This window comes from Lepidochelys olivacea (assembly GCF_965140295.1).
Source record: "Lepidochelys olivacea isolate rLepOli2 genome assembly, chromosome: 16".
NCBI lineage: Eukaryota > Metazoa > Chordata > Testudines > Cheloniidae > Lepidochelys > Lepidochelys olivacea.
Genome location: NC_140426.1, coordinates 22010623 through 22032118, shown reverse-complemented (window position 1 = coordinate 22032118; position 21496 = coordinate 22010623). Strand labels below are relative to the sequence as shown.

Here is a 21496-nt window from a genome sequence, read left to right as displayed (position 1 = left end):
TTTGATATAATATATATGTAGCACTTTCCTACTCAAGCTACACCTTCTACCCACAGTTATATTTTTCATTTCAAAGTCAATAAAACTAACAGTGCAGTCAAGGCAAGCACTATTTTTAATATCACATTGTGCATACATTTAAAATAGGCCAGATAACACTAAAGAGCTAAATAATGTAATGAGTGAGCAAATATAATAACCTCCAGTACGGTTACTCAGAAGGGTTTAGATCCAGCACTCTCACCACCAAAGCATAGACCTCTATCATCTGAGCTAAAGGAGTAATTCCACTACCTGGTAGCAACAGTAGGCTGTTATCTTTTATGAGGACTGGCTGCTAAAGGGGGATTTGACTCACCTGCAAGTGTTTTTGTGATGTACCCCTAACTGGAGACAGAGCAATTAATTCACCTGGTTGCACCTCTTACTTCTTCTTCTTATTTATTTGTATTAAGCCCAGCTGGGGAAGGAACTGTGTGGGGACAATAAAGGGAGAAAGCCGAGGCTGCTGGAAGAGAGGGGAAGAACTCTGCAGTCCATCTCTAGCTGGTAGAGAGTGAAGGAAGGACTTAGAGAGAGGCAGATGAGCAGCAAGCTTAGGAAGGGGCTGTGGGAACGGGCCTGAAAGAAGGCCAAGGTAGGATGATCCAGGGAGACAGCAAATCTTAGCTGCTCACCACAAGGTCCCTGCCTGGACTGGAACCCAAAGGAGAGGGAGGATCTGGGGTCCCTTCCAGTCCACTGGATAAGGTGGTGTGGAAACACCCTGACACAAGGGAAGAAGGACTATGGAGTTTAGAGCCAGACCTCCAAGGAGAAAGCCCTGGGAGGCATCACTGCAAAAGAGTGGAAGGACATCCCTGCAGAGCCTGGGAAGGGGTGAAGAGCCCGCAGACGAGTGAGCCTGGGTAGCAGCAAAGACTTATGTTCATTTGAGTTTAGTTTATTGGACTCTGTGTTTACCATGGAAGGGGTTAGACTAAACATGACCTGACTGAAAGGCTGAGCTGCGAGAAGACGCTAGCCATCACAGGGTTGGAGCAACCGTTAGCAGGGAGAGCTAGAGGAGGAGAGTCTGCTACTCCCACATCCAGCCATACAGGGGTGCACCAGCCCTGAGTCAACCCTTCTACGGTGTTACACAAACACACAAACTTTATTGCCAAAAATTGTGTTTCTCACCTTGCAGTGGAAGGATTTTAGACACCTGCAGTTTTTTTACACCCATGTAAGTGATGTCCAAGTCTCGTTTGGAGTCCACATTTGTCCTGAAAATACAGTCACACGCTTGCTGGATTTAAAGTATCTTTCCAGTGAATTTAGGAAGAACTTGGCATCCATTAGCATTTAAATCCTGTATTTGGGTGATGTTAATAAATGCTGGATGTAATTTTAAATATGTCAATCATTGTCTACACACAATAAATAAATGTGCTGGTAAAGACAAAATGGTATTCCTTCTTTTTTAAACTGTGTTCTCAGACACTTATGGCCTGATTCAAAGCCTTCTGAAGTCAATGGGAGTCTTTCTACTGACTTCAGATGATTTTGGATTAGCTCTTAGCAGTAATTTCTTACACATGTAAACCGGAAGTCAATGTACATTTTGCTTATGTGAAGGTTACTTCATCAGACCCATAAAACGATTCCGCATAAACAAACTGTCATTTTCAACAGGAGGAGTTAATGCCTTCAGTATCCTGACCCATTATGTTGCATCTTATATGATCTTCAGGCACGTGTATACTATAAGCATAGATTAGGGCCAAATGTTCCCTTGGCTCTATGGCTCCCAACGGTTGCAATGGGATTTTCATACTGGCCTCCAAGTGCAGGACTTGCCCCTTATATCTAAGTCTGTTCAACCTGGAAGAATAATACCTCCTTGTTGCTCAGCTGTGATTTCATATCATATTGCAATCCATTGCTTTGCATTTACTGTGATTCGACTGCTCTGGAAATCAATGCACAGCCTGAGAAGTCACTCAGTGAATGAGGGGTCTCCATTGGAGCTAAGCAATAGATGGCTCCACCCCCAGACCACAGAATGGCAGTGGAGCTATTCTGTGCTTTTCCCTCTGTGGGCATGGGGGGAAGGCTAGTGGATCCCTGCAGAGCTCCATGGCACACAAGGTGAGCAGACCCTTGAGCAGGGTCCTCATATCCTACTTCCCCCTTTCTGCAGTAGAACCAACAACTTGCATTGGGTCAGAGCTCCCTGAAACCTCCGAAGTTGGGGCAGGCTTTGATCCTCTGTGAGTGAAACAGAATATGGGACAGAAGTCCATGCTCTCAGGGGTTAATGTACCTCTGCTCCTCTGACCGCCTTCCTTTTCCTGTCTGTGATTCCACTGCTGAGGTTCCATCTGAAATCAGCCCTGACCCTCTGTCACCATCATTAGCCTGCATGGACCACGGTTAAGAGACAAAGGAAGAATCAGCCCCACTGATTATGTAGGAGAAAGAGAATATAAATGGAGAGCTGTATAAGTAGGGCCCTACCCAATTCATGGTCATGAAAAACGTGTCCCACACCGTGAAATCTGATCTCCCCCGGGAAATCGGGCTAGTGTAGGAGCTGGGCAGCCGGAAAGGGGCAACTACTGGCCAGGAGCCCAGCTCCGAAGGCAGCGCTGCCAGTAGCAGCAGCGCAGAAGTGAGGGTGGCGTGATGCGGTGTTGCCACCCCTACTTCCGCACGGCTGCTGGCGGGGTGCTGCCTTCGGAGCTCCGTGCCCGGCCTGCAGCTGTCCAGCTCTGAAGGCGACAGCACAGAAGTAAGGGTGGTAATACCATGACCCTCCCCCATACAGTAGGCTTGCGGCCCCCCTCCCCACGACCCTGTTTGGGGTTGGGACCCCCACGGTTACAGTACCATGAAATGTCAGATTTAAATACCTGAAACTGTGAAATTTATGATTTTTTGAATCCTATGACTGTGACATTAACCCAAATGGACCATGAATGTGGTAGGGCCCGACGTATAAGAGTTGTACGGCCACAGTAAGCCAACCTATCAGATTTAAGGGTCATACGTTAACATATCGCAACAAAGTGACGGCACAAAGAGTTAGCTTTTATGTCACCAGCTTGAGTTCATGCTGTCACGCCGGCTGATTTTGAGTGTTTATTTGGTTGCCTGTTTATCTGGGAAAAAGCCAGTTTTAAAACATAAATAGCAGCCCTGCTACGTACCTTGTATGGACAGCAGGAGCCTTCATCTTCTCCTGCAGTCTCTTGGCCTCCTGCTTGCACCCTGTGCACCTTTGCCATTGTCAGTGTATCCCTCTCTAATTCCTCCGCCGAGGAGGAGGCAGCACAACCTGCAATACACCGATTATTGGGACACAGAAGGAAGAATTTACGGCCCTACGCTCTGTGTCAGCAGCACCAGGCTAGCTCTGACCATGAGAATGTAAAGTGGTGCTAGATGTTTCGTATGGCTCTTTTGACCCTTGTACGCAAGGATATTTTACTCCCCCAAGAGCTGTGCTAGCCAAACTGTGTCTTCTACCACTGTTATACATAAAGCTACTAGTCCCCTCTGTCTCTCTGTAGATGGGCTTATGTAAAGCACCGATCACTGCAGTATCTAGCAGATATGTAGGTAATATCTCTGGCATGTTTTTATAAAAAAATGGTCTAGTCTAACATGATTCTCGGACAAAAACTACCCCTGTTCACACTGGGAAGCACAACCATGCCAGCACTAATGAAACACGTTTGTACTATGTATAGTTTGCTTCTGAAAGCACTACATCAATGTTTGGGCAAGATTGATAAATATATTCTGAGTGGTGATGTTTGAAGAGTGCTAGGTATTTCCCATGGAAACACTGGAAAGAAACAACAAAATATCCATTCCAGTCACAGTTTTCCATGGAAATTTTCAGTTTTTCAAGGAAAAAAATAAAACCATTTTGTTTTTTCTCCTCCTTTTTTTCCATTTCTGGAAGGAATAAAAGAGAGAAATTATTTGGGCATGAGAAAAGATCTAGAAAACAGGATGTTAAACTTAGAAGTGAAGGATAAGAGAAGGGTTGAAAGACCCAGACGAGATGGATGGATATTATCCAGAAGGATGTGATTAGCTGCAGAGTTTCCAATGAATGGCATCAGGAGAGACTGAAATGGAGAAAATGGACTAAAAGACACAACCCCATATAGATGGGACTAAACCTAGAAGAAGAAGGTAAGAGAATGGAGTGAAAGGGGAGAAAAAATGAGAACCAAAACATTCTGTATTTTTCAAAATTGGCAAAACCATTTAATCGAAAAACTATTTTTTTCTTGAAAAAAGTGTAACAAAAATGTTTTGACCAGCTCTAATTCCAAGTCTGAGAAAGCCTCAGTAATCTTCCACCGTCAGCACAGAAGGAGCCAGCTCGGTAGCACTAGCAGAAGCAAAATACCTGTCCTGTGCACAAGTGTTAACAGTTAGCCAATGGCAAACCTAGGTAATGAAATAGAGCTGAGCCTCTGGACAGGAATGCAAATGAGGACAAAACACTAAATGTGAAATCCTGGCCCCATTGAAGTCAATGGAAAAATTCCCATTGACTTCACTCACTTAAAATGTGACTACCCACATGCTCAAAGTTAGGCATGTACTTAAGTACCTTGTTGAAATGAAGCTTCTACTAGGCCTATGTAATCTGGATTGTTGTTATAAAAAATAATTACACAAATGAATTGAGCATTCCTCATCATGGGTTCTGGGTGAATTTGATGCAATTAAGAGACTCTATGAGTAAAAATGATACAAATGAGAACTGATGTGACCATAAATATACATATTTATAATACGGAGACTCTGCATACACAGAACTATATAAATGATATAACTGTCTCATATATAAAAAGCCAGTTTTATTTGTTGTAAGTTGAACTGGGAGCAAGAAATATGAACTGAAGATAAAACCTGGAAACAAAAATAACTCCAGTATGTCCTGTCAAAGTCTATCTTCAGCTGATCTATGTTCTTTTAAGATGCAGACCTTTAAATTATTTTGAAAATACCTCAAAATAAAGTAAATTGTTAATGACACAATCCAAATAAGTTATGATTTTGTTCTGAGAAAGCAGTATAATCATCTCTCATAATAACCCTTAGACAGATCTCCAACATCTTGCCTGAAAGTGATTTATACATTCGGTACAGTGAGCAAGACACTTTGGTAATAAATGAGAAGACTGTCTCTCTTTCTGTCTATATTAAAGTTTGATTGAAGCTCCCGAAACAGATTGGACATAATAGCATTAAATATGATTTACCAGTTCCTTGAAGAGTATTTTCTATTTGAGCAAGGCATAAGCTACATCAAGTGGAAAGTATCCCCAAACCTTTCATTGTAAACTCACTGTCATGGGAATTAATATCCTCATTGTCTTTAGGGGCTAGTGCTCGGTTTGAAACAAACTTCTTTTCCTTATGATCGGAATCCTAGAATGTAAATGTTCAAAGGTCAGAGTTAGTATCGTAAAAGGGGAGAGAGAGAGGCCAGGTCTACACCACAGACCTATATCGGTATAACTATACCCCTGAGTGATGTAGCTACACTGACCTAATCACCCATGTAGACAGCACCATATCAACAGAAGAGCTTCTCCCGCCGACCTAGGTACTGCCTCTCGCGGAGGTGGATTAACTGTGCCAATAGGAGAAGCGTCTTCACTATAGCACTTCACTATAGTGACACAGCTGTACATGAAGACAAGCCCAGACTCTCTGCAGTTGGGAGATTTGGCACAAAGCCAGTTAAGCTATGTCTACGTTGCAAAGAAAAACCCGCAGCGCCAAGTCTCAGAGCCTGGATCAACTGACATGGGCTGTGATGCTATAATTAGCAGTGCAGACATTCCCGCTCACGCTGGAGCCCAGACTCAGAGACCTTCCCCCCTTGCCTGGTTTCACAGCCCCAGCTCCAGCCTACATGAGAACAGCTACGCTGCTGGTTTTAATCTCCCTGCCTGAGCCCCACCAGCCCGAGTCCATTGACTCAGGCTCTTAGACTGGGCACCGCACGTTCTTCTTTGCAGCGTAGACGTACCTCAGAGTACGTCTACACAGCAGCTTGGAGCACGCCTCCTGATCCGGATAGGCAGATTCACGCTAGCGCCGCTCAAGCTGGCATGCTAAAAATAGCAGTATAGAGGTTGCTGCAAGGGTGGCAACCTAGGCTAACCACTTGAGCTGGTTCCCACAGGGCTGGGCGGGCTTGGACTCGGGCGGCTAGCCAGAGCCATTGTCCGGGCAGCAATGTCCACACTTCTATTCTTAGCATGCCAGCTCAAACAGTCGGTGTGAGTCTGTCTACCCAGACAGGGAAGCTTGCTCCCAGCTGCTGTGCATACATACCTTTAAGGGCCAGACAGTGGCCAGGCCTACAGAGAGACATAAGGAGGCATAAGACACCCCCCCCCCTTCCCCCCCACACACACACTCACCCTATGCAACCACCCTGCATTTCTGCTGCAGGTAGGTGGTGCGGATAATGACCTGCTGGTATGAGCATGTAATAGTAATGTAATTGAGCATGTAATTACTGCCCTTGGGAGCAAGGGAGGGGAAGGTTAGATTGCTGGTTAGGCCACACAGCATTTAAGCCTCAAATAAACAACACACAGCACAAGGGAGCCATATTTTCAAACCAGTTACCCTTAGTAAATTTAACCTAGCAAGTGATAAGAGCTCCTGCTTATAAAGCTATTCAAGGTCTTAAATGGTGGAATTCACCCTTGTGCAGAGGAGCCAGTATGAAGCCAATGCACTACTTCATCCCTGTTTGGACTGGCACATAGGTCTTGGGGTAAAATTATTGCAGTGGCCATGTGGTCATAAGTGGTCACAGGATCTCAAAGAAGGATGTGCTTACAAGAAATTCATGGGGGTTGTCTTCTATCAGAACAGGGGTGAGTGTAGCTTCATCCGTTTCGGCTGAATATGTGTGTTCCGAATGTAAGAGAGCATGACGCCTATCATTAATCTCTGAAAGACATGAAGTTCTTAAAGTTAAAATGGTGTATTTTTATGCATGGATAAGTTAACTTATACTTTCTTTTTTTGTTAAATTCAACACAAATTTTTCATGGTTTACAAAAAGTGTATTTAAGTAAACTTTCTAAAAAAGATTTTGCCCCAAATATTCCTTGTCTGAATAAAAATCACCCCAACAGAAGTAGCAGCAACTAACAACAATACTTAATACCATTCAAACATTTACTGTCTAATCACACAGCTATTTGTACACCCACCCTATCCATTTCATTAATTGACTAGCGCACCAGTCTCCAGCTATACAAAGCTATCCTTCCTTTTCGGGGTTCAACAAAAGGTTCTGTTTTTGTTAGCCAGGAAGTGATACTCAAGGATGGGTTGTTTATAGTGCAAGCTGGTTTTTAGCTAGTATTTGTTCCATTAAGAAAAGGACCCATGGATATTGTCAACCCTCATAAGAGTTCATCTTGCACAGTGAGTGTTTGTGTGTAAGAAAATAGTGATCACATTTTCCCGTGGGAGATACCATGAGATTTCCAGCCTGGAGAAAAAAACAATGATTTACAGCAACACTTAGATGCAGCTTTGCCAACATCTTAGAGTCTCTATTATTTTTTTACTGTTAAAAAGAGACAACCCGTGCCTGCCAATAGTGAGGGTGCAGAGTGAGGGCAGCTGGCTTCAGCAGTGTTACTGAGCACGCTCAGTCTATGTGAGCATGCTCAGTACAAGCTAAGCAGCAAATCTGGGGCGGAACATGTCCCCCCTCCACACGTCGCCTCTGCTGTCAAAGGGTGAAACACCTCTGTGCAGGGGCTTGGGGTCCAAAGTGAAATACTCTTTCAAAGTACAAATCTTCATCTTGGGTGAAAATTTTACCCCCGTGCAGAGAGCTAGCACAAGACTTTTGTATCACTTAAGGCCAGCTTAAGCCCCATAGCTTTACACTTTTTGGGTGCAATCATGGCCTTACTGAAGTCAATGAAAGTTTTGCCATTGACTTCAATAGGGCCAGGAGTTCACTCTCTGAATGCAATGCAGATGACACAAAATATATGGGGTGCATTATGAAACATCATAAACCTGGAACATGCGTATCAACTGTCTGCCAGCCCAACATTATCAAGCTGCATTCTGTATACTGCAACCAACTGTGCGGCACATAAAATGTACTGCCTGTCTGCAAAAGACCCATTTGTATTTATACTATCTTCTGGTTCCAGCATTCTTTAGCTTCTTATGTTGTGATTTCATGGCCCTAAAGAAACCAGTTTGACATCTATTTAATTCCCCTAGAACTAGTGTTTAAATCTATCCTCTTAACCAAGTTACACTGTGTTCTAAGAGTGAAACCATTCTGCAGTGGTTGACGCTCCCTAGTAACTCTTGAGTAGACCATAATCCAGAAATCCAATCTGGCGATGACAAAAACATGGATAATTGTGGCAAGGTCTACTTAGGACACCAAAATGTAGCAAACCTAGTCCAACAGAAATATTTTACATTGGTTCAAATGAGGGTTGAGACTTACACTCATAGACTTTATGGCCAGAAGGGTCCATCACGATCGTCTAGTCTGAGCTCCTGCACATTGCAGGCCACAGAACCTCACTCACCCACTCTTGTAACAGACCCATAATCTCTGGCTGAGTTACTGAAATCCTCAGATCATGGTTTAAAGACTTCAAGTTACAGAGAATCCACCATTTACTCTCATGTAAACCTGCAAATGACCTGTACCCCATGCTGCAGAGGAAGGCAAAAAAAACCCCAGGGTCTCTGCTAATCTGACCTCGGGGGAAATTTCTTCCCGACTCCAAATGTGACTATCAGTTAGACCCTGAGCATTTCAGCAAGACACACCACCAGCCAGACACCTGGGAAAGAATTCTCTGTAGTAACTCAGAGCCCTCCCCAACTAGTGTCCCATCACAGGCTGTTGGGGATATTTGCTACCAATAGTCGCAGATTGCCTGTAATGCCATTGTAGACAGTCTCATCATACCATCCCCTCCATAAACTTATCAAGCTCAGGCTTGAAGCCAGTCTTGTGGCCTTGAATTAACTGTCCCCTTTTAACAGATCATTTAAAGTGCTACATGGAGGGTTTCAGCTTTCAACTTCTACCACGTTTGCTTGTTTTGACTGAGTGGTCATGCCACTCAATTGGGATGGTTCTGGCATGGAAGCTTTTGTATTGCATACCTGTGTTTTCAGAGTCTTTATCCATCACGAGTGGGCCTGTGCTTTGATCACTGGAATCACATGGTTCCTTGTCCATTATTTCAAACACTGCAGGGTCTTGTGCTCCTGACCATTGCTTCCACCTCTGAGGCACCTCTGCCTGTTGCCTGCATTGCAGCGATGTTTTCTCTTTCTCAGTAGGAAATCTGTACACAATTAGACAAGCAATTAATGATTTCAGGTTGGATTCATGGTTGCCAATTAATCATGACAAACCCAGGGGAAGTCAATAAAGGTACGTATCAAAGGCTACTGCAAGTCCTTCTTAGAGGCTGGAGAATGCTTATGTGGGTATAGTTGTAGAAAGAGCAGCAGAATATTGAAGTCAGTAATACTCCCTGCATGGAGCATTTGCTTTTCCATTCCAAATACAGTTAGCAAAAAAATGGCATTTTGCCGTCATCTCATCTATTGCTGGGTTATGCATAGCTGAAATTCCCACCCTCTCACCCATACACAGTGGAAGACTAAAAAAATAAATAAATCAGCAGCATCAAGGAAAGCAAAGTATAGGACCAAATTCTAGCCCTTGATGCCCACATGCTGCTCCCACTCAAGTCAGCAATGATTTGCTAGATTTCAACAGTTATTTTATATGAAAAAATCTAACATAACAAATCTGTGGCTATTTGAACTTCACATGTTGGTCACTGAAATGGCTTTGAACTTAAAAGGGACTAGGAAATAGAACTCATATCCACCTACTCCAAAGGCATAGAGCTCTACCATTTGAATTAAAGGAGATTCTCCATTAACTGTTAGCGGTACAGGTTCCATGACACATAGTTGAGCAATTTGATTCCACCCAGCAGAGGGCAGTGGTGCATACTAGCCATTTACTATAAAAACACTGAAACACTTTTCATATGTTATCCATTGGGCTAAAACTAACTATCTTCGCTTCTAGGAATTAATCAGCTATTGGATAGCCGTGAAATATATATTTTTTATTTTCTCTTTTTTAATTTGGACAAAATGGTTTTAGGTGGTCATATAAACCATCTAATATCACCAATCCTTAAAATTACAATTGGAAGTACATTTCAGAAGATGTATTTGACTCCTTAGCTGAAAACTGTTATTTGACAATATAACATGATTACATAATTGTTTTTATTATTTTTGTTTCCTTTTATAATTATTATAAACAGTGTAAAACATTCAGATTAAAGCCACTATACAGAATAAAACTTAATAAGTATAATTCTTTAGGATGAAAAATGGAGAAAAAGCAATAATCATGAGGAAGTGGTATAGATTTGCTTAAATTTACAGCAATATCTAGTCCTGCTCTGCATAAAAATACATATAGTATCTGTTCCAAACCCCGCTTAAGGCAACAGGAAATTTTCCATTGATCTCAATGAGCTATGGATCAGGCCCCAAGTCCTGTAGGAGAATGCTGAAAAAACAATATAGGATTTCCTCTGCTGTTAACGTTTTCCTATTAAACTGGGGCACCACTGTTGCAACATTTCCTGTTTGGGTGAGGCTCGAGAGATGGTTTTAGCCTCTTTCCAAATGAGCCAATGTTGCAAGGAGTTTTGAAGCAGCCTGGAAGCAGAAAGTTATGCAGTCAGATATCACAGGCGGCTCTTTACAGGCTCTGGAATGCAGCACCTGGATACCAGCCTGATCCACTCACACAACCGAACAGCAGCACTGCTGTCGGAATATCAGCGTTTACTTGTTACGTCTGGGCAGTTTGAAACATTATTTCAATTTTGCCTTAATTTTGTAAGTGTTGCTCTACTGCCTACCCCCACAACAGCTCTAAGACAGTAACAGAGAATGCCAATTGCTTTTAATTATTATCCTGATCGGTATAAAATATTAATGCACCTGCACTGGTGAACAGATAGCATGCTGACCGTTCTGTATTCTTACACATGAACCAGATCAGTATACAACAACGCAGCCACAGTTTGGGTACATCTGGGTACAGGCTGGGTACGCAGCCACAGTTTGGGTACTGGGCCCTGTCTGCTATGGACTTGGGCTAATATTTACTTTTCCACTATGAGCAAACTTGTCAGTAATAAGAAGTGGAAGTCCAGCCAAGAAACCTTCCTAACGATTCCTGTGACTTGTAATCAATAACAACATGAATTATAGATCACTTTCATGCAGAGATTTATTTGAAAGCCTTTCCCTCTGGGAAGCTAAGTAAATGCCCAGTGCTAACTCACCAGCCTGCTAGACTGGCTCTTAGTTATAATGAGTGAGTCTCCTTTATATAGAGAGAGGTGTAATTTATATTTCCCTATATTACACATATAAGATATATATATATCAGCCTGCTTTGGAAAGCTGCTGTTCAGTGGGTATGTATGAAATCCCAGGAGTGTTTTTTAGATCTTATTTTCAGAAGTGCTGAGCACCCACTACTCCATTTGGAGTCAATGGGAGTGGCAGGTACTTAGATGGGAGACCATGAAGACAGTTCAGACACCTGCCTGTTGGACCCACGTGCCAGCAAAGGAGCGTGCACCACTGTTTCTGGAGGGGATATCTTTCAGATGAGTTATAGTAGCGTGGTTCCACTATAGCTCGTCATTAGAGATCATATAGCCCTTTCTTCATCTCCAAATTCCAACTCACATAACTGCATTCTGCCTACAGAAACTCCCACTGCTGTATCAGCTGGGCACAGGCTCCCTTTCTGTCCTAACCTATTGTGTGTTATTGCTGTACGCTGCTCAGCAGCTGTAGCAGTGTGTCCCACATGTTCTGTGTAACCATGACAAGTCCCTTATATATCTCTCAGGAGTGCTGGACGCTTAATTAGCTATGTTAGTGAGTCTCAATGCCTGGCTTTAATGAGTGGTCAGTTAGCTGGGGTATAGCAACACATCCTTTCCCCAGCTGGTTTTATCAGTAACCATAACTGTAAAAACGAATTTAAAAGCTATTACCAACCTCTGATATTTCCTGCTTTGTGTATTATTTAACTGGGCACACCAGTTTCCATTCCTTGACAGAACAGGCCTTTGTGAGTATGCTGTAGCTTCTGCTGGCATGGACGATATTGCTGGCCTGGAAATTGTCCCAGTCTTCTTCTGGTTTATTGCTTCTTCAAGGTCTGCTGAGCTGTTTGTAAACTAAAAGGAACAGGGCAATGCATAAGAGTTTACCTGGGTTTCTTCAATGAGTGTCGGTTCTGATTTCAGTCATTTTCCATTCCAAGGGACTACTGCAACCTCTAGTCCCTGCCTCTTAACAGGCTGAAAGAATAACCAGTAAACTCCCATTGACTTTAATGGGAGCAAGGTTCGGCCAAAGCCCTCACTGAATGCTTTTGAAAATGCTACCCTTAAAATATATGTAATGGGCTATACTGATACACCAGTATAAATCTGCATTGGCTGAAGATAGTGGTGTTACACTAGATTGGTTCTGATGCAAGGAAATCCTGAATCCTGAGCCCTTTTCTGCAGGTGTGGAGGGCCCTTTTTACTGTGGAACCCCTGCAGTCCTGCTGTATAGAGGAGGAAAGATTTCAGGAGCCCACTGAAAGGGGTGTGCATCCTCTGTAGTGTGGCTCTTTGGGAGTGGAGTGTGGGCAACAGATCTGCTATCTTGGACATGTACCTCTTTTGAGCAAAGCTGGTATTACCAATGCCAGATTCTGCCAGATTGACTGGCAGTGTAGAATCAATATAAAGACCCCCCGCCCAGATTATGGTGAGGCGTCACATTCATTTGCACTGATATTTTTGAAGCGAAGGGCTAGAACATTAATCCCATGTGCCTTTCCTCTCTCAATTCTGTCACATCATATGTGCATCCCTTTTCTGTGGGGCAGAGCATTTATATGCTGATGCTCAAAGGCCGCTAGGGTGGAGTGAAATTTACCCATGCCAGGCCTCCAGCGCAGCTGATACCAACTCTGCAAAACTGTATTCACCAGCTTGTTGAGGCAAGTAATTTTTTTAATGGGCAAGTAAAATATCATTCCTCTTTTCCTATAGGAGTCAATACCATAGCAACATTTATCGTTGCTTTAGCTTCATTACTGCAGTTAATAAGATACCAAACCCATGACTTTCCTCTACTTGTAACGCCCCCAAATCTGCCGTGCCAAATGTTACTGTAGCCTTTTAAGGGTTCTATTAACCTGTGGCCCTTGTGCCAACCCATGCAGCTCCCGCTGGAGTTGTGCTGTTGACTCCTGCATCAGTAAGATTTCTCTCTGCTGTTTTAATAGCAGCTTTCTCTCCTGGTGAGCTGCCCTGTAGATATTTCGCAGGTGCTGGATTTCCGCCTGCACAGAACAGACAGCGAAGAGGGGGGAGCGTAAATTACAGTTAAAATACAAATACACATGAAAATGGCCTACAGGTCAGTTTATTATTATTAGTAACAGGTGGAAATATTGCAATTAAAGTGTATTTTGGGTATTCAATATGCATAGCTATTTTTATGTGCATTTTGGTGTACAATTTTTTCAGTCTTTGCTTTGAGCAGTGCTTGCTGACTTGTGCCCAGATACGGGAGATTACTGGCAAACAGGTAAAGGAAATGTTTCACAGAGTTATCAGAAAGTGGCAAACTGTCCTGAATGTTGATGAAAGCGTGCACAGAGAAAACTGGGGGGCTGGGAGAGGTGAGAGTGAGGCATGGTCTAGTAGCACATGGGAGCCAGAAACTCCACACTTCAATCTCAAGCTTTGACGCTGGCTCCCACTGCCCACTTGGGCCTGATTTTCCAAGGTGCTGAGTACCTGTAGATCCCATTTCAATCAGAGAGAGCACCAGTGCTCAACACTGTAGTGTAACAGGGACTGAAGAAAGAGGGTCAGGTTTTATGAGGGACCTATTTGGTGAGACACCAGGGGCTCAGGTGAGCATGCTAGGCCAGGTTGCTATTAGAGACACAGGCCTCTCTCCAGGTGCTTCTGTGCACGCTCAGTAAAGATCTCTGTCCTACGACTCTATCTGCTCACTGCAACACGTATTGCTCATGAAACAAGCACCTCTGAAAGTCAGGCCAGTGGGTCAACTTTTCAAAGGTGATCACTAATTCTGGATAACTTGGTTGTTGCTTGCCCAACTTGAGACAACCCGGGCCTAGTTTTCAGGTGGGCTGGGCTCCCACATCTCCAAATGAAGCCATTAGAGCTGTGGGTGCTCAGCTGCTCTGCAAATCAGACTCCTTCAAGGCATATAAGGCTGGGCAGGCCCCCAAAATGACAGGCCACTTCTGAAAAATCTGATTGCATGGGACTTGTCCCAAGTCACAGAGGAATCTACAGCAGAGTCAGGAACAGAATCTAGATCTGACTCCCATGGCTGTGTTTTAGCCACAAGACCACCACTAGCTGTTGGCTAATTTCCTGTATCTCAGCAATGGAATCCTAAACACCTCATATAATCTGGGTGTATACACTAAGAGTAGATAACTGCAGTAACACTGGAGTTGCAGAGAGAAATGGTGTTTCCTGCTTCTTTACAACATATAGAGTACAGTCCATGGCATAAAATAACATATTTGAGGTACAAAAATTAACATCAGTGAAGTATATTATGAAGTCTGTGCAACAACACTATGTACTCCTTTACTACTGTTCGTGAGATTCTCATCAGCGCTGTGTTAAATCTTCCCCTTGTTTTTCAAGAAGAAAGCTGGATTGTGTAACTGCAATAACATTACCTGCTCTTGCTTCAGCCTGGTTAGGATTTTGTGCTGCTTCTCAGCTACGGCAGACACTTCCTCTCTGTCTCGCAGATTATCCAAACAGCTGAAAGCAAGGTGGAGACCAAAATCACTACCAGAAGGACATTTGGATGTGTGAATGCAATGCCCATGACAGGTGTCCCCATGACAGGGCTGGGGCCTGGAGTGATGTCTTTATCCCCAGAACAGGTACATCAGTGCAAGGCTTACCACGCTGCCCTGCCCGTAGCTCAACCCCATCTGGAGAATGAGAAGATACTTCAGTATTCACAGCCCATTTCACCTTGTACCTCTCTGCAAGATGGCCAGGTTTCCAGATGCGCCCAGCATACTGCAGCTCTCATTGACAGCAATGGAGATTCTGCCTTCCCCCCGGAGAGCAGTAGGAACTGCTGGATGATTAACTGGTTTGAAAATTTGATCACTTCATTTCCGATGCCTAAATGGGGCCTGGACTCTTTTGGACATCTGGCCCTTAATATCTATGTATTGTGATGCAGACTCTGTGGAGTGACACCCAGCAAACTTATTTCACTCAGGCCACCAAACAGCCCCCAGATGGTAACAACTCCCAGTGACTACCAGCTTGGACTCAGAGCAGCCACTTCAGCAAGCAAAGCTTAGTCCTTCATAAGTCCCTGAGAGAGCCCTTCCCTCAAGCCCAGCCCTTAGTAATAATATATTTTGCTTTTTGGCATGCTCCATATCGTAAATGAAAGCTGGTGCAATGGTTAGGGCGTTAGCTTGGCCTTCAGACAACTGGGGTTCAATTCTTTGTTCTACCACAGCCACCCTGGGTGACCTTGCATGTCTCTCTCTCTGCCTCAGTTCCCCATCTGTGAAATGGGGATAATTGTACTTCCCTAACTCACAGGGAAGCTAACCCAAAATCCAGGAGATGGTGAGGGGTTCCAGTTCAGGCTCATGGCGTGGCTTTCATCTTATGTATGCCTGACTGGAGGCTGGCAGGAAAGGGGTTAATGGTCACTCTGGTTAGAAGAAGAATTGCATCTACCTTCCCTGCAAGGCTGGGTCAGCTGTGGGGAATTTATTAATTACCTCCAGCTCCAGCCCACTACAGGAGGCATTTGCTGTGGGGAGCCAAGCTGCAAATAAGAAGAGCTTAGCTGGAGTAAAGCCAGGCTTTGGATGTGGTTGAAACAAGCTGGGTCTTGTCCCTTCTGGCTGGGGGGAAGCTTGGTTGTACCTTAATTTGCCCTGTAAAGGGGCAGGATGTTTACGTCTCTGCTTTTACAAGGTAGCCCACCATGAAGAGGGTATACACTCCCCTTAGTGGGCAGAGCCAAGCTGCCTTGTTCTGACTGGTCTGTTGCAGTCAGACAGTGTGTTTACCATGTACTGAAATAAGGAAAGGGTATGCAAAATGGGCTCACCGTTTCTGATGCTCCAGCCAGGCCAGCTCTGCCTTAGTTTTCTCCTGAAGGGCTTTTTCTCTGAGTCGAAGGAGGGCAGTCTGGTGCCGGGCTCGTAGTTCTTCTTCCCTCAAGTACTGCTCGGCCATTGTCAAACTAAAACGGCAAAAGGTGCTGGACCCTCCATAGAACTGACTGATTTCACTCCACTGAAGGCAGAAGCAGAGGGCTGGATTTATTAGGGGGAAGCTGTTGGATGTCCCACAAGTGTGGCATTGCAATTAAAAGCCACATGGGTGACACCATGTGCAACGACTAGCAGGAGAGGAACTCTGGAGCCCAAGTACCTCGCTTGTGGAATCCATGTGTACACTGCTGTCTCCTGAATCATCTGCTGTGAGTGTCTTGTTGTTGGGCTGATTTACTGAAGGAGGCAAAGGATTCAAGGATTGATGTATGTGCAAAGAGTCACCATGCTTTGCAAACAGGGATCCTAAAGAAAGAGAACATTAAAGTCACTGTAAGTAAAATATTTCTTCATATTGGGGAGGGAGGGGAGAAAAGCGATGTATCCCATTTCGAAACTTTATAGCGTGGTTGTAAAAAATATAGATTATAGCTAAACAATTTAGCTTTCTAATATGCTTCCAAACAGATCCGTTCATACTGCATTCTAGGCTAGTTAGCTTCCATTCCAGAATACTAGACAATCTGAGCACGGGGTCAGAAGCCTGCCACACATTCATGTGTTGTAATCACTGCTTTGACATTGACTCCTCCTGTGACCTTAGGAAAGTCACTTAATCTTTTTTTCTCTGATTTCCCTGCTGTTCTATAAATAAGGTTAATGACACCAGCTGACTTAACTCCCAGGGTGTTCTGAGGGTTAATGTCTGTAGAGTGATTAGAGGATATAAAGATACTGTTCTGACTATTCATATATATGGTGAGTTAAATCATTTGGGGCAAAATTTTCAAAGGTGCAGTAAGAAATTTGATGAAATCCCTGCCCAACCCCAAAATACTGCTCCACTTCTGGTGCCACTGTAGGGCATCTGTAGATTTGCCCCCAAATGCCACTAAATCACCTAACTGGATGGTCACCTTGTTGCTGGGTTGAGGAATCCAGGTTCATTTCCCCAGTGGATTTTCTCTCTGTGGCTTTTATGGCATCCATCACATTGCAGTTGATTTCAGTTTTCAGTGCAGATTGTTTTGGAGACTGTGCTCTAAAGCTACCGCGGGGGGGAGAAACACATTCTTACATGATATTTTGGTGTATTAGCTGCCAGGAACAATAATAATACCTAGCTCTTAGAGAGCACTCTTCCTCAGTTGATCTCAAGTACCTTTCATAACAGCGTGTTAGTAATATTTATTCTATAGTGGATCATCTATATATATGAAAACTTCTTTTCTGGTACTTAGCTCAGTGTGAGCTTGGAACCAGTTCTCAAGTACTTTAAATGAGTATTAAAATGTGCACTTAGAAAAATGCTCCTTGACAATGCTGGTCAAAATGGATACTCCTTCTCTTCAGCAGGTAGCCATATATGGTTTATCCAAGATACCTGACTGTAAATCAAAGGAATTGAGGAAAGGATGTTCCTGTTCACCAAAATAATAAATGAGATCTTTGAGCTATAGTTAAACGCAATTTTTCCTGCCACAGAAAATACAGCAAAGATCATGGGTGGTAGGTGAACCGGCCCGGCCGTTGTGGGGGGCTAGCTCCTGGCCCCTCCCCTTCTGCCCGAGGCTTCTTCAGCCCCCCACCTCTACTGCCAGAGCCCAGAGCACCCCACCATGGCCAGTGGCTGCCTCTGGGCCCAGAGCCCTGGGCGGGCAGAGTGGCCCCCAACCCTGGAGCGCCGGGCAGGGTCATGCTGGGCTGTTTGGGGAGGCTCAGCCTCCCCTAGCCTATGATACTCACTGCCCATGGCAGAGATGTTTCCCTTCAGGATCTGGGCAAAAATCAGGCCAGAGAAAACTTGCAATCGGAGGACGTATAGTTTATAATGGAGAACTGAAACATCAAAAGGGTTAGGACACTAATCCCATGTAGAGGGCAGCTGCCATGTGAGCTATTCCCTTTGTTAAACTGAAGAACATCCACAGCAGAAACATGTTACTGATGCACAGTTCGCCGATGTAGAGTTCAAACACTCCAAAGCCCTGAGTCATTGAACTTGAACAAACCATAGAGTAAAGCAGTCAAGCATCCCATTGTATGTTGCTGACTGTACCTGTCCTCAGCTGTGTCATCTCTTTCAGGATCACCTTCAAATTGGTATTCTCTCTGGTCTGTCTTAGCATGCTTAAGTCTTGCCTTCACAGTACAGCTGGCTTGGGAGCCATTCAGCCCCTGTAAAAACCGAATGAATCCCCAATGACAATGAGTGATCTTTACAAAAGGTGTCACCTTTCAGCCCTTTCTGTAATTCTCATGGGCTAGAATCTGGGTTTATACCGTGCTTTTCATATTCCAATGACCCCTAAAGGGTTGTATTGACTAATGAGTTAGATCAGTGGTTCTCAACCAGGGGAGTATGTGTACCCCTGGGGATATTCAGAGGTCTTTCAGGGGGTACATGAACTTATCTAGAGATTTGCCTCGTTTTACAACAGGCTACATAAAATGCACTAGCGAAGTCAGTACAAACTAAAATTTCATACAGACAGTGACTTGTTTATACTGCTCTATATACAATATACGGAAATATAAGTACAATATTTATATTCCAGTTGATTTCTTTTATAATTATGACACAAATGAGAAAGTCAGCAATATGTCAGGAACAGTGTGCTGTGACACTTTTGTATTTTTATGTCTGATTTTGTAAGCAAGTCATTTTTAAGTGAGGTGAAACTTCGGGGTATGCAAGACAAATCAGAATCCTGAAAGGGGTACAGTCATCTGGAAAGGTTGTGAACCACCGAGTTAGAGGCTAGCAGTGAAGTGATTATGTAGGCATATGGAGATGTCCCATGATAGTTCACACAGAAGCTGCTCTGTTGACAATGAGCATGTCCCATAATACTGTGGTTACCTCCTGGTGTTTTTTTTTAAAAAGCCAATGAGATGTTTATCTTTTACCAGTGCCGCTAGTAGAAAAGGACAGAAGTAGTGGTCAAAGCATCATACAAAGTATGGCATTCTTAATAATGCGGCAATGCCCTAGGTCTGCACATCGGGTCTGAGTCCAAGGCATTGTATTCATGAACATGGGACCAAATCCTGGGATCCCTTACTCTGGCAAATGCCCATTGACGCCAGTGGGATTTTGCCTGAATTAAGGACCTGGGGACCTAAAGACAGAAAAACAAGCTGTGCACCAACCTCCCCATATATTCCTTTTCTTTTTTTAATAGGAGACTCCTTGGTTCTGGTCAGACAGGAGGCCTATGGGGTGCTAAATAGAAGCATGAAAGAACAGTTTACAACCCTTCAGGAGAAAAGTGCTCAGACACTACAGTGAAAGGTCCTACAGAAAGATGCCTGGGGTAAAAATTTCCAAGACGCCTGAGTCCCACCAACTGTCTATGGGATTCAGGCACCTAAAAGACATGAGCCCAGATCACCAAAGGTATTTCCCAAAGTACCTCTGAGGATCTGGGCTCTAGTACTTTGGGAAATATACCCACAGTCTGCATTCTTTGTTCATTCAGGTGAGAGAGGCAGGTAAGGGCTGGCCCCAGGTCTCAATGACTCCAAAGATGATAGTGCCGAGTCTGGAATGGTGCCATTTTCCTGCTGCTGGGGCCACACAGATTTACCGCTAACTGATGCTTGAGCAACTCATCCAAAGCTCTCTGGTTCTCTTGAGCTTCTAGCTTTGCTTTCGCACCCAGGATAGCCAGCCGCCCTTCCTGTTGGAGCTGATCGGCCTGGATTTGGGAGAAAATTGTGGGACTTCTTAGCTCATTACCATGAATTTAAAACCTCACTGTGAGCTCCTTAAAAGGACCTTAACAATGCCGAGAGCTGAAAAACTTGTCCTTGCACTCTTGCTACTGCAGGCAAACTGATGCATGTAGCTGAGCTTCTACTAGAAACCCTGTGATAATAAATGTGGCTGGGGGGATGAAAGGATGAATAATTCATATAAGGAAGCGGAGTTCAGTTTCAAGGTCCAAACATGTGTTGTGGGTTTTTCTTCAAATGATTGTGCGTAATAACCGTTTTTAAAACTGTGGGAAGTAACTTGCCAAATTCAACACACAACGCCAAGCTCCACTCTCATGAGCAGCCATGTAACCCTATTGGCTTCGGTATGGTTGCCCCGGCAGAACATGTCTCCTATGGTTGAAGTCTAATTAATTCTGGAGAAATAGCATCAAGGACTCTTTCACCATCGGTACAAATTCTGGGTAACAGAAAAAGTACCCATGATGTCCACCGATCCCCACCACCACTGTGGCCTTCACGCCATGGCTTCATTCTGCCCTTTTGGTGTTTCAGACCTGCTAGTGACCCTCACCTCCCACACAGCAGCAGCTGGGGCCAAAGTGCAACTTTGCAGGCAGAGGAAAATACAGAGATGGAGTGATTGTCTACAGGTGTGGTCCTGCTCTTTTGAAGTCACTACCAACACTCCCATTGACGTCGGCTGTAGCAGGTTGGGGTACTGCCACTTGCAGCTGAGGACACTGTCTCCCAGGGCAATCCAGTCTTGCCTGTTGGTGCTAGAATTGGGTCTGCCAGTGGGGAATTGGGTGTAGGTGTCATTGGGAGTTGACCTGAGGTGACAACAGAGTGATCGTAGAACTAACAATGCCATCTGACGGTAACCTGCTTTAAGGCATGTACAGGAATATCCAGCATCTCTTTCCAGGGAGAACTGAGTCCACGTTTAATTTTGATTAGGGTACACACTGTACCTTCAGTTTGTGAGCCAGCCTCAGAGATGTTTGCTGTATGTTTTCAAGGTGATCCCTGTATCTCCGCTCCGGATCTATGCATCTGGGGTCTCTGCCTATGAAAGATGGAAAAATAGAGACCGCATCTGAATTTTTAGCCATGAACTAATTCTGAAGAATGAATAGGAACCACCTGTACTCCTTCAATAAGGAATGCATTAGAGAAAGCATCCAGTGCTTGAACAGAAATAGCCAATGGGGCACTAGCCAGAGAGAGCTGTATTGAGAGAGCTGTATTGAGACCTGCACTTTCAGGTGTACTCCTTCAACAACTGCACATCCAGGA

General features: G+C 44.1%; 1 protein-coding gene across 1 annotated transcript in view; it reads right to left on the bottom strand.

Moving 5' to 3' along the window:
• The window catches only part of CCDC187 (coiled-coil domain containing 187), a 71392-nt gene that overhangs the window by 7531 nt on the left and 42365 nt on the right, over nucleotides 1-21496 (bottom strand). The window contains exons 15-29 of the mRNA XM_084649699.1: nucleotides 21172-21266; nucleotides 20068-20178; nucleotides 18537-18655; nucleotides 17395-17525; nucleotides 16638-16783; nucleotides 16312-16499; nucleotides 14894-14981; nucleotides 13358-13504; nucleotides 12160-12341; nucleotides 9202-9386; nucleotides 6875-6987; nucleotides 5361-5442; nucleotides 3195-3322; nucleotides 2309-2403; nucleotides 1183-1268 (exon numbers count right to left, since the gene is read on the bottom strand). Coding sequence (XP_084505825.1) covers nucleotides 1183-1268; nucleotides 2309-2403; nucleotides 3195-3322; nucleotides 5361-5442; nucleotides 6875-6987; nucleotides 9202-9386; nucleotides 12160-12341; nucleotides 13358-13504; nucleotides 14894-14981; nucleotides 16312-16499; nucleotides 16638-16783; nucleotides 17395-17525; nucleotides 18537-18655; nucleotides 20068-20178; nucleotides 21172-21266 — 1896 coding nt within the window. The remainder of the gene's footprint in view (nucleotides 1-1182; nucleotides 1269-2308; nucleotides 2404-3194; nucleotides 3323-5360; nucleotides 5443-6874; nucleotides 6988-9201; nucleotides 9387-12159; nucleotides 12342-13357; nucleotides 13505-14893; nucleotides 14982-16311; nucleotides 16500-16637; nucleotides 16784-17394; nucleotides 17526-18536; nucleotides 18656-20067; nucleotides 20179-21171; nucleotides 21267-21496) is intronic.